This window comes from Stegodyphus dumicola, chromosome 7, assembly GCF_044657685.1.
Source record: "Stegodyphus dumicola isolate Sdum_Otavi_A_Nest chromosome 7, ASM4465768v1".
NCBI lineage: Eukaryota > Metazoa > Arthropoda > Arachnida > Araneae > Eresidae > Stegodyphus > Stegodyphus dumicola.
In genome coordinates, this window is record NC_140774.1 from 61897835 (window position 1) to 61914002 (window position 16168).

At 33.2% G+C, this 16168-nt stretch overlaps 1 protein-coding gene across 2 annotated transcripts in view; it reads right to left on the reverse strand.

Annotated features, from left to right (window-relative positions):
* Nucleotides 1-16168, reverse strand: part of LOC118182794 (transmembrane protease serine 9-like) — a 157848-nt gene that overhangs the window by 13101 nt on the left and 128579 nt on the right. For both annotated transcript variants that reach the window (XM_085820333.1, XM_085820334.1), the window contains 2 exons: nucleotides 14938-15209; nucleotides 4650-4783 (listed from right to left, as the gene is read on the reverse strand). In XM_085820333.1, coding sequence (XP_085676459.1) covers nucleotides 4650-4783; nucleotides 14938-15209 — 406 coding nt within the window. The remainder of the gene's footprint in view (nucleotides 1-4649; nucleotides 4784-14937; nucleotides 15210-16168) is intronic.

Below are 16168 nucleotides of genomic sequence, written 5' to 3' on the forward strand. Positions count from 1 at the left end.
ATTGTGGGCAATCTGAACAGCAACCGGTATATCCGTGAAGTTCTACAGCCCGAAGCTGTTCCCTTCCTCCAAAGCTTGCCAGGCGCTGTATTTCAACAGGACAATTCCCGCCCTCATACTGCTCGGATTGTTAAAATCCTTCTTTGCAGCGCAGCAGGTACAGCTTCTTCCTTGGCCTGCGTGTTCCCCGGATATGTCGCCAATTGAACATGTGTGGGATGTCATTGGTCGGCGTCTTGCTCGTGATCCACGTCCTGTTGCGTCTGCAGACGAACTTTGGGTACGCGTACAAACGATATGGAATGCTCTTCCTCAGTCAGACATTCAAACTTTGTTTGACTCCATGCCACGTCGTGTAGCAGCACTTATTGCGGCGCGTGGTGGCCACACAAAATACTGATTCTGATCTCTTGTTCTTGTTTGTTTGCTTTGAACATTTAATCATTTATTTGTACCACTACCACTCAACTGTGTATTAAATTGCATTCAATTATGACGATTCCTTCTTAGTGTTGCAATTTTCACAAACGTGAGTGTATATGAAAAAGTAAAAAAAATAAAAGTAAAAAAGTAAAAATTAAATCAGACTATCTACTGAAGTATATGGGTACAATATAGTATTTATTGTAAACAGAAATGAATTAGAAGAAGTGAGCTGTAAAATACAATACACTGAGGTAAACTTATTTATTACACATTTTAAAATTTTGTTTTTAGAAATTGTTAAATATTCTTCATTTCGAAAATTAGTGAGAATATGCTAGATTTTCCGCTTTATTTTACCAAAAATAATAGGTATTATATTCAGTATTATAAAAGTGTTACATTACAGTTTTTTTAATATATTTGCATTTTGTTATTTCGAAAACTATTCACAAGCAAAAAATATTACATAAGTACTTATAAACTTTCAAAATAGAATGATTAGTGATAATAGATTATGGAACAGTCTGACTGTGCCACAGAAAGTATAATTTTAAAAGGGATCCAATTAGGCAGCTCCTGTTTCTCAACTTGCACAGGCCTCCGAAATTTCTTAAACCAGTCCTGTATAGTATAGTAGCAAGCTGGGGGAAATTCTATTGCTGGAGAAGGAACGGAGAATAAGCATTTATAAAAACGAGATTTAGTTCATCGATTTTTTTCGGCACGTTTTCGAAATGTCTTTAGGTATTCAGATTAAATAAACATGAAACTTATATAAAATATAAAAAAGTATGAAAATAAATATAAGAAATTATAATAAAAGGAAAAAAGATACAATAATTTTTCAACCAACAGCCAATTTTCTTCCAAACAAAATTTTTTAAAAGTTATTGTGAGATTAGCCAATGAAAATTTTGTTACGGAATAAGTAAGAATTGTCTTCAAAGCTTTCATACGATTTCTACTATGACGTTAAATTTTTACTATCGGAATTTTTACTATCATGTTTTTACGTTATTTCATAGTAAGTAAATGCTTTGCGTTTTTGTGTGTTTATGTTGAAGCTTAAATTATGCATGTAAGCTGATTTACGATATACAAGTTATATTATGAGAAATAATTTTATTTTCATTTTTGATTCATTCTTTACGATCTAGCTTTTAGGCTACTTTTCTAATTTTCAGGTGCTGCAATTACAAACCAAGCAATGATTTTTAACGGAGACAGATTCTTAACAGTAGTAGCATTAGTTCATTCTGTGAATATGTAAAAATCCTATGAATATTTCAAAATTCATATATAAATGACATTCATACATAAACATTCATACATACATAATTAACTCAAAGTAACATAAATACATATATATTTATAAGTTTGGGCTCGATGATTGCAACGTAAAAGGGAGGTGTACAACTAGATGTTATAGCAGTTCCATATACAAAGTTTCAACGTTCTACGGTTACTGGCTTTTGAGTTATGCGAGGTGTATACGTACGTAGAGACGTCACAAGAAACAAATCTCTTCTGAATCCATTTTACAATCCGTTTTGCGAAAAAGAGTCCTTTATTTTGTCTGACGTAGAAATGTCACCCAAAAAACTCGTTCAAATGGTTAGCGGTTCAAATGGAAAGCGGTTAAAATGGATAAATTTGTTGAAATATGATACATGAAATTTTTCGCTATTACAAGAGTAGTAATGTTTTTTATTTTATTTTATTTTATTTATTTTCTGTGATATGTCACTTGAGATAATTAGGGTTCCATCACGAAAGTAAGCACTTTACGTTAGTCTATCTACAACTGATATTAGTATACAGTCGTTAAAAGGAGAATTTCCAATCAGTCTTTATTAAAATAAATAAAGAAAGATATAAAAAATTAAATCAAATAAATTTTTTAATAAAAACTGAAAGAATCAATAAAATAAAAAGTTAATAAAAATAAGATTTCTTATCGCCGTTGCTGAAAAATTTCCACATAATTTTTACAATAATCATTTCTATATACATAACTAGTCAAATAATTTCATATCTTAACGGCTTTATGTAAAACGTGATTGTTGCAATTGACTTTTTAAGAAATTTCAACATCTTATTTCGAACAGCATTACCGTATACGCTCACGTAATGTCCGCACTTTTTTCACTAAAATTACATCACTAAAATGCAGTTACAAACATTACACGAATCGTTCAAATGTCGCGCTTTTTCTCGTGAGTAATTTTGGGTGAAAATTTCATTTCAAACAATAAAGTTTTGAGTGGAAGAAAATTGCATAAATAATAAAAATATCAAATTTAAAGTTGTCTTATAGCTACCAAACTTTAAAAACCCACTTTCTCCCATCCACATAATAATGTAAATTACGCCCCGTTTAGGTTATCAACACTCGGCGCGCATTAGTTCGCACAGGAGCAAAATATAGAGGCACAAATTAACCAACATTTGCAATTTTAATATTTACTTTTACACAAATTAAATAAGCGTTGGTTCTTTTAATATCTTGCACAGATTATCTGACGCACTGTATGAAAATCCATTTCGTTTCATCGTTCGCCGCAACCAGCATTCACTCGCCTTGAATTGCGACGTAGGTCTCCTTCTCGCGCCGCAGAAAGCGCTCTTATTTGGCACATTTCTTGTGTTACTGCGTATTTAATTTGAGCACGCGTATCACGAACATACGCAACTACTTTTTTTTTCTAAGTTCGGAAACTTACATTTCGAACCAAGAAACGCACGTCTTGTTTTGTTCATTGCCGCCAGTTGATCACGCTGTTTACTCCAACTGCGCACATACATTTCGTCTACCTTATATACTTTTGCTGCTGCTCTTTTTCTATTTTCCTGCGCAAATTTTACGACTTTCAGCTTAAAAGTCGCTGTATAGCTGCTGTATTTTCCTATTTCAAGAACGCTACTCGCTAACTACCACGAATTCCAAATGATAATAAGCTTGAAATGCTCCAAGGAAGAAAAAGGGAAAAGTAATTTCATTACAAATCAGTATTTCATGGAAGCCAGTGTTGTACCAAAACCTGTTTGTACTGCCTTCATTTATTATCGCGTCTGCCGAGTGGATTGCTGGCTCCGATGTTATGACTGAATAACAGCTGCACCAGAATGCAAGGAAAGTCTCTGCTTTCCATCCTGGCGCCAACCAAAGACAAAAAAATGTATATTCTTTCTTTAAAGATGTTTATTGACTCAAGGGAAAAAGGCGGGGTTAAAAAAGTGAATTTTAAAGTAAGAAATTCTTTAGTTTTTGGGGTGCGGACATTGTGCGGGTCACTTTTTTATTTTCACATAAATTTTATCTGTAAAGTTGGAGTGCGGACTTACACGAGTGTATACGGTATTTGCACAACGAGAAATTTTTTTAAGCATATAATTTATGAACATCAAGAGAATATTTTATCATATTTTGAATAGCATTAGAGCTATTTAAATTAATTTGAAACGAGAAACGATACTTAGAATTGATTATTATATAATAAGATATTTTATAGGCAGGTCTATATCATTCAATAGATTTGCTTAAATACACATTAAACCTTTCGACATTAGTATCAGACATCTAAATATCATTTAATGAACTTAAGCGATGACGAAAAATACGCAAAAAAAAAAAAAAAAAAAAAAAAAAATACGCAGATATAAGTACAGAAACTGATAAGATAAAAAATTAGTTTAAATATTGCAGTTTTCGACAGACATAAAAACTTCTGAAACCTGAAGATTATGTTAAAATACATCTCTGCTGTTTTTGGCTGCACTCTTCTTGGCTCATTAGTGACATCTATCTATCTTTGAATCCCTAATGCCACTCATACGTATTCTGCTTTTTGATTGACATTTTCTTCATATGCCATTTTTAATAGTACTAGCGTTTCAGTAGCGCATTTTCTGAGTGTCATACAAATTTGACGTTGATGCGCTGCTCTAAATTTCCATCACGTATTTTTACACCAAAAGACACGCGCAAATTATTACCTTGTCAATAACTCACCAAAACCTATCTCTATCAACTTGAAATTACTTTTCCAGTTAGATGACATAATGTTCAAACACGAATATTCACGAATACTTTTCTTACGAATAATTTCTTAACACTTGGCATGTTATAAACACGAATATTTTTCTCACCACTTGGCATGTTATAAATCATAAATAGGCATCAATGAGAACTAATTGGAACCACAAAGAAGATTCAGTTTTACCTCACAAGTATCAGTTCCATATTTATACGCGCAAATCATATAATCTGTGAACCACCCAGGGTAACGCTTTTCACACTCTTCTTCCGACCAGACATTCATTTGAGCTTTTAGTAAAGCATCACTTCCTCTGCCTTCTAGAACAGAAAAAAATAAAATAATTATTTTCTTTTTTATATTTATCAAGTACCTTCAGTTCAGAATTCAGCTTAAGTTATTACCTAACCATTTTAATAATACATTCCATAACTTGTTTATTAACTTTACTTGATTAATGAACTTCTTTTTCTTTTGAGCATTTTTTTAAAATAAAAATAAAAGAATTTCAGTCTAAAATCTTCAGATTATAATCGAACATCGCGAAGAAACTCAAAAAGTTAACACAACATTTTAAAAAATTTTAAATTTAAAAGATTACAAAGAAATTGAAATCTGAGCTTGGCGTTCAGATTTCAGTTTACCATCATAAACGGCTTTAAGCACATAAAATACGCCTGTTGATTTAAAATTGAGTCCACCAGACATTAAAATCTAATACAAAATCTGATATTTAAAATGATATGTTCAAAATGGAAAACTAATTAGTAGTAAAAAACTTGGGTACTTTTCCGCTTCGCCGGCGCAAATCTCGCCAAGCAGACTTTGTTGGCGACAACATACAGTATACACATAAAAAATTTTAACAAATGTTAGTTCTCAGAATTTTTTATTTTGAAGACATAAACATTTTAATATGATTTATAATTTGTAATAATAAAGACAATAAATTTGTAAAAAGACAATTTAAGAATTTACTATGCTATCATGGTTGAACATCCTGATTCGTCGGTTCGTATCACGTGACAACAAGTGATCTCATCTCACGTAAACTACGCTACAAAAATATAATTCTCTCAGTAATTATCTGCATTAATTTAAAGTTAAATCTTAATTTGGAATACAAGTTTAAATGCAAGAATTATTTCAATTCCTACAAATAGCTTACTGAGAAATTATGTAAAACCGTAGTGCTTTACTTCACTAGTGCATTCTCATTAGAATTGATGAATTTAACCCTTGACTTTGCCTTTTCAATATTTTCACCTTCGGGTGAGCGGTGTGATTGCATCCTAAGTGACTTAATTACCGCGAATGGTCTTAGGGCATAAAATTTAATTATCTTTGTAAATATTCTATGTAATTGTATGCCAGTATTGAAAGAAACAATCAATCTGGTAAGAAATGTCTGCGACTTGTTTTGAAAATGAGGTCTAAAAGGTTTACCAGCGAAGATGTACCATTATTGGCGACTTTATCGTTTGCGCCGGCAAAATGGAAAAGTACCAAAACTTGTTGCAATGTTATTTTATTGTAATTAATACATAGAGAATTTTATACTTACTTATATAACAAAAATTAATTATTGACTTAACTCTTGAGGACGCAAATTTGCATTTGTTTCATTAGACTGCTTGTAGGGTTTCCCTTATTTTGCATAACAAATTTATTTGACCTCCATGAAACCCACAGTGACATTCGACGGAAGAATGTCGGTCACTAGCTTCCTAGAAAATCTAGATAACCATTTTTTGCTTTATCCCGTTCCCGAAGTCAAGAAAATTACGATAGCAACGACGGCCTTACGAGGGCAGACATTAAGTTGGTTTAAAGGCATCGGGAAATTTCGTTTGGAGAAGATAGGCAGCTCTACATATACGTTCGAAGATTTTAAAGCAGCTCTGGTAAAAGCTTTCCCCGTGGTCAAAGACAGAGTTGGGCTTGAGGCTGAATCGTACGTCAAGTACCAGCTTAAAGTTGAAGAGTTGTCCACCTTCGTTTTACACACACACACACACACACACACAACAACAACAACAACAACAAAAAAAAAAAAAAAAAAAAAAAAAAAAAAGCCCGATGCAGAATTCATTCAAATCATCTTGTCTCGACTACTTCCGCACGTTCAGGATTATATTGAAGAGAGAAAACCCAGCGCTCTAGAACAATTGTTCGAGCTGGCGGTGAAATTCGAGAGTAGGAGGGTAGCAGAAAGTACGTGTACGAGAAGTTTTGGCCAGAGACCAAACGGACAGTTTTCTAGGCCGTATGCAGAACAAGTAAAGAAATTCAATTCCGGGAATAAATTTCAAGATAAAAAGAAAGGCGATTGCCAAAATAGACCGCAAGTTTCTAAAAGGGGGCATTTAACATGGAGTTAATCTAGGACGGGTAGCTGCTGAAAGGAGGGTACAGTTACCCCATTCGGAGAAAAATCCATCAAAAATTCAGTTGAACACGGTGATAATAAAAATTTTGTCCCTACCTGTGATACACTTTCGACTAAATAAGGTGCCAAAAGAGGCCTTGCTCGATACAGGGGCGCAAGCAAACTTCTTGTCGGAACAATTTTCTCAAAGCACTTTTAAAAATTACAGGTTATTTAAAACCCAAAACGCTAAATTTATTGCAGTGATGGGCAAACATTGTGAATGCATAGATAAAGCAACATTTAATGTGAAGATAATGAATGAGACGCAAAAATCTATATTTTTTGTAGTTCGAAATCTACAAGCTTCGGTAATTTTGGGCACTAAATTCTAAAAAAAAGCAAGAGCCCATATTAATTTTCAGGATGAGACGATGCAACTACAGATGAAGCCGCTGGAAATGAAAGCTATTGAACAGCCCGACATGAACTTGAAAACAGAAGAAAATTACAAGACCTGGTAAGAAATTTTACTGGTTTATTTTCTGAAACGCCAGACCTCACCCAAATTGCACATCATGAAATTAATTTAAAAAAAAAAGAGCAGCCCGTGAGAGCCAGGCTATATAGATACGGTCGCATTAAAAAAAGATTATAGAAGAGTACATTCAGCATATGCTTGAAAATAAAATTATTAAACCTATAAGTAGCCCTTATGAGAGCCAACTCGTGCTCTGTAGCGGAAAAAATGATCTGCGTCTCTCAAATTTAAAAGCCTAGAGGCTAACTATCGACTACAGAAAATTAAATAGTTTAACTAAATACCCCGTTTATTCCCTGCCTATCATTGAAGAAGTTATACGAAACATTAGGTCAACAAAATACATGACCACGATAGATCTCACCTAGGATATTTCCAGATAGTCATGAAACCCGAGGATGTGCCAAAAACTGGATTCATCACGAAATAAGGTACTTATGCTTTTCTTAGAATGCCTTTCGGCTTATGTGGAGCCCCGGTGACTTTCCAACGAACTATGGACATTATACGTATTAAGATGTGTCCTCGGTAAATCGACATTTATTTATCTCGACGATATCATTGTCTCAAGCGAAAATATTGAGGAACATATAAAAGATTTAAACAAAGTTCTTACATTATTAAGAGACGCAGGCCTAAAAATAAATGCTAGTACGTGTAAATTCGTGGCAGAAGAGCTCAAGTACTCAGGCTATAATATTTCAAAACGCGGAGTTGAAATTAAGGATTCCAAAGTAATTGCAATAAAGAAATACCAACCGCCCAATACTGCGAAAAAGCTCTCTTCTTTCTTAGGCATGTGTTCTTACTACAGAACATTTATAAATAAAAGAGAACATTTATAAAGAACTTTTATAAAGGACTTTGCACAGATACCCGAACCGCTGTTACTATTAAAAGAATGCCAGATTTTCGTGGACACCTAAGGCTAACACGGCATTTGATAAACTGAAAACTGCGCTAATTCAAGCGCTGGTCTCCCAAATTCCCGGAAGGGGACGAAAATTTCGAAACTTCGGCTGATTTTGCTGAAGGTGCGGTTTTGGCGCAGAATAAGCAGCCCGCGGCGTATTTTCTTAAAGCGCTAAATCAAACACAGCATAACTACACGACAACCGAAAGAGAAACTTTGGCCGTACTTTTTAGTAGTGCAGAAGTCTAGAGTTTATTTCGGTAAGGCACCGATAGTCGTGTATTCAGGTCATGCCGCTGTGGGACGACTATATTCCGGCAAAAATCTATCGCTGCGACTCATAAGATGGGCAAGAATTTAATTTAATAATTAAACACACACCGGGGGAAGGAGAATATCGTGGCAGACGCTTTATCCCGAATAAAATTCGACAAAGAAGGAAAACCAATAAAACGTGCCATATTAACATCAAAAGTATTAGATTGCCGGGAAGCAATTATTACTGAATTATCAAGTGATCCAGAGTATATGTATATTTATGCCTATTTGCAAGACCCGGATAATTTTGAAAATCCGGATGTAGTGGCCATAAGGATAGAGCAGTAAACTATGAAATAGTCGATAAACTATTATACAGAAATAACAAATGAGAATAGTGAAATAAGGTTCGTCATTCCAGCTGGGTTGCGAATCAGTGTTTTAGCTGAATTACACGATGCATCCAGGGCAGGTCATTCAGGCATTCAGAAAACGGTGCAAAGAGTGCACGAGGTGGTTTTTTCCCCGCATCTTTAAAGAGTAGTAACCGATTATGTTAGGTCCTACCATAGATGCCAGTTTATTAACGATGTAAATTATAGCGCGGCCTGGTATCTAAATATAAGAGCTAGTTTTCCAAATGAAATAATTGAAATAGATTTGTTGGGCCCCTTTCCAAAAAGTGAAAGTAATAGACATAAAGATATTTATTAGTTGTAGCCGATTCATTTCTAAATAAATACATTTTAAAATATGGTGCACTACGTAGGGTAATATCAGATAACGGCCCCATTCGTTAGCCAAATTTTCGAGGAGCTATGTGCAGGGCTTGGCATTCGTCACCTTAAGATAGTCTCTTACAAATCGCAGTCAAATATTATCGAGAGCATAAATATAGTTAAAACCATACGGAGCTACGTAAAAAGTATCACTGATGCTCGGATTACTGTGTAAATGAATTGGCATTTGCCCTCAGAGTGACCAAGCACGATACGAGGGGAAAGACTCCTTGTGAATTATTTTTTGGGAGGTAGATAATTACCTCCTTAGATAAACTGTTCTTTGTCCTGAAAAAGGAGACAGAATTTAAACTAAATGATGTTCAAAAGTTAATTAACAATGCAGTCAAAAATTCAGACGTAACCAGAGAAAAACAACAATTGTATTATAATAAGAACAGAAGAGACTTTTACTTTAAAATAGGCGCGAAAAAGTGTTTAAAAGCGTTTGTCTCGCACCCCACTAGATAAAGTGTCAAAATTTTTCTCTTACTTTAGAACGAAATTTATTTAGCGTATTTGGAACGAAATGTTGACTGCGGTAGGAAAATGTAGGAAACTTTGCTAGGAAAATGTTTGTATGGTATCAAGAAAACGAACTTCGTTACTCAAAAAAAAAAAAAAAAAAAAAAAAAAAAAAAAAAAAAAAAGAACGTTGCATTTAATTAATTTATGGTTATTTTCAGCTGAGTAAAGTCACAAAACATTTATATAAAAACGTTTGAATTTTTAAATACTTAAAGTATTTTCCATGCTTAAAATATGTGCTTCGAATGAAACAGTAGTCTACTTGTGAATTGTACTAAAATAAAGTAAGTTACTTGTATTAAAAGAAAGTAAAGATTAATTTAGAATGAATGTAAAGTAAAATGTTAGACTCTCCAGCCAACACTAAGTTAATTTTCGCTAGCGTTAGCACCTCAGGCTGAGATTTGATTCTAGGGTGTCTGTCTTGGTCTAATTGGTTTATCTCTAACAAGTAGATGTGGGGTAGTCGGTAAGGGTTGTACTCATTTTACATAAAGCACGCTCGCATTTGCAGTACGCAATGCTGGAGAGCAACAGGAGTCTTAATGTGGGTAGAAAGATTGAAATGAGTAAATGTACCCCATATAGAAAAGTTTGAACTGTTTTAAAAACGTTGAAAGTGTGGCAGTTTGTAAGTTTGTAAGTTTAAGCACAGTATTAAACTATTTTCTTTCCAGATATCTGAAAGGAAACCTGACAAGAAATGCTAAAGAAGATGTTGTAATTATGTGCCACATTTACCATATAAATAAAAACCTTAAATTTTAGTTAAGATGTAGATTAAGATTGTGAAGGACTCACATATAGATTTTTAGAACTTAAATATCTGATCCAGTCTTTTAAAGCCTTGCTATGCGGTAGTTAAATTCTGGCGAGGGAAGATGTAAGGTTTTCCTCATTTTGCATAACAAATTTAAGTTGGATACATGTACTGAATTTCTCAACTTCTCCTCTCATTTTCTCGTCAGGATGTAAATTTAAAGTTAAATGAAGTGCGTATTTAAGCGGGTGAATCTCCGAGTTTATTCAGTGTTTTCGCTAGTCAGGACTTGTTTAGTTGTTGTTTCGCTGTTACGCTAGTCAGCCTCTTGGCCATTCGGATTATTATCACGCCTGTTAGGTTTTTGTAAGTCAACCTGTTAGGCTTAGCTTACGTGCTATCCAGTACTACTTATTTTAGATTTTTAACTTGAATTATATTCTACGTTTTTAGTTTTACCGCAAGTTAGACGGTGCCATTGTAATGCACGATCGTGCTTTTCTGTTAACTATTTTGAGTTGAATAAAGGGTTGCTTTCAGCCTTCTTCTGTGCTGGTATTTATTCTCGTCTGCGCGAGAATTCGCCCGGTCCACTGTAGGATCTAATTTAGTTTATGTGGAAAAACAGAGAACGACTCTATCCAAGCATATGCAGGAAGCTTGCAGCCATTATTTCTTTAAAACGGCAATATATTTTATTTTATCAGGACATGAAATATACTTGCAGGAAACAATAAACATCTCTTCACAGTATTAAAAAATTCGATTAGATTTAACACGAAGCAATAATAAAGATACTTTTTTGCTTCCTTGTACGAAGTAAAAAGGAAGTATTGTAATCACGAAAAATTTCGAGTATCATATTTCAACGAAAATATCCATTTTGACCGCTATCGCTATCGAATGCAATTTAAAGATGTTTTTGCGTGACATCTGTACGTAAGGACAGAATAAAGGACTCTTTTTCCCACAAATAAAAATATAAAACTGGTTTAAAATTAATTCTGAAGAGATTTTTCCGTAGCGTCTGTACGTACGTACGTAACTCGCATAACTCAAAAACGAGTAGCCCCAGAACGCTGAAATTTTGTATTTAGGACTGTTATAACATGTAGATGTGCACCTCTCATTTTGGTTGCAATTGGCATACCAAAAGTATAGAAATATATGTATATAGTATATATCCACTCTGTTACTCGGCTCAGTGAACTCAGTTTCTTTATTCGTATATCTGTAAATTGCGTATGTTTTGCTTTAAAAATGATTGAATTACGTTGTTCTTATCTCCCGGTTAAGGTTTATATGCCTTTAGTTAACCCGCATGTTATAGTTGTAGAATTATCAACAATTTAAAATTTGTTTAAGTGCGGCTGAGCCCCCCCTTTTTTCCGTAGCAGCCATATTTGTTTACATTTGAAATCTAGCAGAATAGTGAATTTGTTGCCAATCTAGAGACACTAAGCTTCACATCAACAAAGCTAACGTCCTCTTTTATTATTGATAATTAAATTATGCTTAATCCATTCTGGAATTATCATTTAAATTATCCCACATATTGACTTAACATAGCGTCCACAACAAATTTAGTCAGTTTCTACGCCTTCAGTGTTTTTTTGCCGACTGGTACCAAAAGTAAACATTCAGTTTTGTACACCGAAATATCTGCCCTCTTGCCCGTTGGCCGAATTGCTTGTTTTTGCGTAGAAACAATTTAATTGTAAAAACTGTTCTTTAAATTGTTTTAACTGTATTTATGTTTTATATTTTTCTATATTTTTGAATTTTTAATAAAGATATTTTGAGGTTTCATTTATTTTTGCCTTGTCACGAAGTGAGAACTGAATTAAGTAAATGAGAAATATATCTCTAATGAAATTCGAGGAAATAAGTTCAAACGAAATGCAGGAAAAAATGAATATAATTTAATATTCTGTATAAGGAAGTTATGCGGTGTACACATCAGATTTTTTAAATGTAAATAATTCGAAATTTTGAAGTTTTTGATATAATAACTAAGCATTTATTTATTTATCTTGGTGATGAACTCGATAATGTGATATTGGTTTAAACTGCAATGGTTTTGTGAAGTATATTGTGCAATGAATAATTCCTTTAACTCAGTTTTACCTAAAGTAATAATTGATAACTTTTCCATCAGTGAGTTGCTAAATGTAAATACTTATCACAAATATAGATAACGTTTTTTAAGAAATTCTGTTCTCAAAATTTAATTAGCTTTAATTTAATTTTAAATGCTAATTAAATTTCAAGTTTAAAATTTAATTAGCCTTAATTAAGTTTTAACTACTATGAGAAAAAAATGATGTACCTTATCTCCATATATTCTGCATACCGAGCGCAAATTTAATAGGTTACGAATCTAATCTTTCCAAATATCTTTTGCAGAATTCCTGGTAATTTATGGAACCTGATTTCTTAAAAGCAAATTTGTGATAATTCAGAGTAACAGCTGCAATAAAATTAAATGATATAATTGGATTTGCATAGAGGATGAATCTAATTAAGTAGTGTAAGGTATCCGTATATATAAGTATAGGTAAAGCAACAAAGCAGTGACTTCTTCACGCGGAGGGGGGGGGGCGTTGTTACTAGAGAATCCCACTGTTGAAGCTTTGCTCCCTCTATACAAGTCCGGTTAATTATACTAGCGCATTGCCCACATAAGATCTCTGAAAATTCATTATAGTGCACTTGCTGCGGTATACAACCGAAAATCGTCTTTTGTGAATCACAAGAGTTTGGATATCATTAGTTCGCAACAGCCGCACAAATTGTGATATTATTGAGAAGATTTGTTTCAAGAGTATTGAAATTATATTCAAAGTCTTTAAGGAAGCAAGTGCGAGCAAATGGCTTAGATACACCATAGATCACGCTTAAAGTATACATTTAATCTAAATGCCTTGTAATTTTGCATTATACCCTCCCTTTATACAGTTCTACGGCAGAAGTTTCGAGAATATTTTAGTGAAGAGGCTTTTCAAATGGTTTTGAAATGTCCAGAATTTTTCTTGGTCACTGTACAGTTAATTCTAGATATAAAATGTTCTAAGCATATTTCTATTCCGTTTTGTTCTGTTCTGTTAGTCAATATCATTTCTATTATAGCTGCAACATACAGCAATTTTAGTATGGAAACTTTGCAATGTCACAAACAAAACATATTAGTTTTATCAAACCTGGGATATTTGTCTTTTGTTTATAACGATATTATAAACAAAAGACAAATATCTCAAATTTTTTTCGCAATTATTATTATCTTTCTAGCTCTAAGAATAAATAATACATGTAGTATTTGATGATTTAGACAGCACTTGAATGTATCATATAGCTTACGTAATTTAGAAAATTATATAAAGTTTTTTTTTTTTTTTTTTTTTTTTTTTTTTTACTGCAATATTTCTTTATTTCAGAATGCAAATAAGCAATTCGATACTACTGAATGCTTTGATTTCTTCATCATATTTGATGCGATACTATAAAAACAAGATATATCGCACATAAATAGTACATTGAAAATTCCTTTTCGAACATGATATGTTACATTATTTCCTGCATACATAATGATCAGCGAGAATTCAGGAAGAATTTTATACAACTGATTACTTAAATCACTTTGACAAGCTATATTCATCGTTTGTGATAGACATTTAAGGAAAAGATATACCCAAATATATGTTCTCTGCTGTTGCTGTAATATGCTTGCTTTATGCATATATAGTCTATGTCTTTATGTATGCCTAATATGCGAATAAAGTCATGTAATTTAAATCAGTTCCTAAGCTTCTAAAGTTATTTAAATTTTTTTAGAAGTCTAGAAGCCGGAGGTATCAGCTATGCCCTCGCCAAGATTCAAACTCCAGAACTTTTTACTGTTAGCCGGACGTCCTACCACTGATGCCACAAAGGAATCCTAGGCGAAAATTCTTTATCATATGGAATTAAGCTGTAGAACTGATCTCTCAACTTATTTAACAGCATGGTATGGTGAAAGCTAAATTACAAAGTGTCGTTTGAATTTCGAGTTCATTAAAAATATTAAAGATCTACCCCCCCCCAAAAAAAATCTTCGACTTAATCAGAGTCTTGGCTGCATTTGATCGCTTAAATATGAGATTTGTAGCAGTTTTTCTTCCGATTTGATGCAGATGATGGATTCGGTTTCTCAAACGTTTATAGGTAAGAAACAGAGAAGAGGACAAAATGATCACTCCCTCATCTTAATGTTTCACATGAACGAACAAAATGATGTTTATTTTGCAATTCGAAGAAGAATTAGCATTAAGTGTCATACATTACAACTTACTGGTCGAAATTCTTCCCCATCCTGCTGTAGTAAGGACAGAGCCTGGTGGATACCATGCATCGGATCGCGGCAAGCATATGGGACGGTACATGCTAGGAACTTTGGATACTTTCAACTTTAGGAGAGCCATATCGTTGTTGTATGGAGTAGGTTTGCCATACTGTGGGTGGTGATAGACAGTTTCAACTCCATATCTTCTGGAAGTTTGTTCTCTTTTAGAAATTGTATGTTTGCCCAAGAAGACGTCTAATACTTCTGGATACCATTCTATCCTAAAAAATATCGTTGATTATAAGAATCAAAATAATACAAAATTGTAGTTCTCAGAATCTAAACAAATAATCAATTATATTTGAAAAAAAAAGTTAATTCCCAAAATATGATATACTGTTATTTTACATGAAATCTTTGGTGATTTTTTGTAAATACTGAAAAGTTAAAAAAAATGTAAAACACATTCCCTCAAAAAAATGACGTGGAAAAATCTTGCTATCAAGCGTACACACAGTAACGTTAATAATATCTAGAGCGCAGAAATTCGACGAAAATTTGTAAAACTTACTGATACCATTTTGCAGCAAAATCCTCCTTATTGAAATGGCAGATGCATTGTACTACTATAAATTAGAGCAGCGGTCGCCAACCTTTAGAACTTCTTGAACCACTAAATGCATTAATTTCTCATTTGGCGGACCACTAATATGAGTTTAGAAAAAAACGGTAAATACATTTATATAATAATAATCAGAAAACTGTTATTTTATTAATGTGAAATGCAGCATTAAAGGTAACAGAGCTATAGAGTAATTATTTAAAGAAATGAAAAATTTAGGTTTATTTAAATATTACACATTTTTAGTGTGATATTTGTTCCTGTTTGTTTGAAATCAGTTTGTGAATTTTTGGTTCTAGTGATATTACTGCAAGACGAAAAGCCAGATTTAGACGAAGAGCCGAGACCTGTACCGAGTTTTAACAGCTGTTAAAGAAGAAAATGTCTTTTCCACAAATATATTGCTGAAAATTGAATTAAAATGTTCATAGCTTTTTCACTCTGTGATAGGTATTCATTTTTTATAGAGAGGCAATAATGAAGTCTTCATAAAGAGGACTAGAATTAAGTTTTTAAACTGTCTCGCAAGACAGATCTATCTGGCTTTCTTTTTCATTCATGCTTAATTTGCTATCTTCAATGTTTCCTGAAAATGAATCTCTATTATCCACATATTTT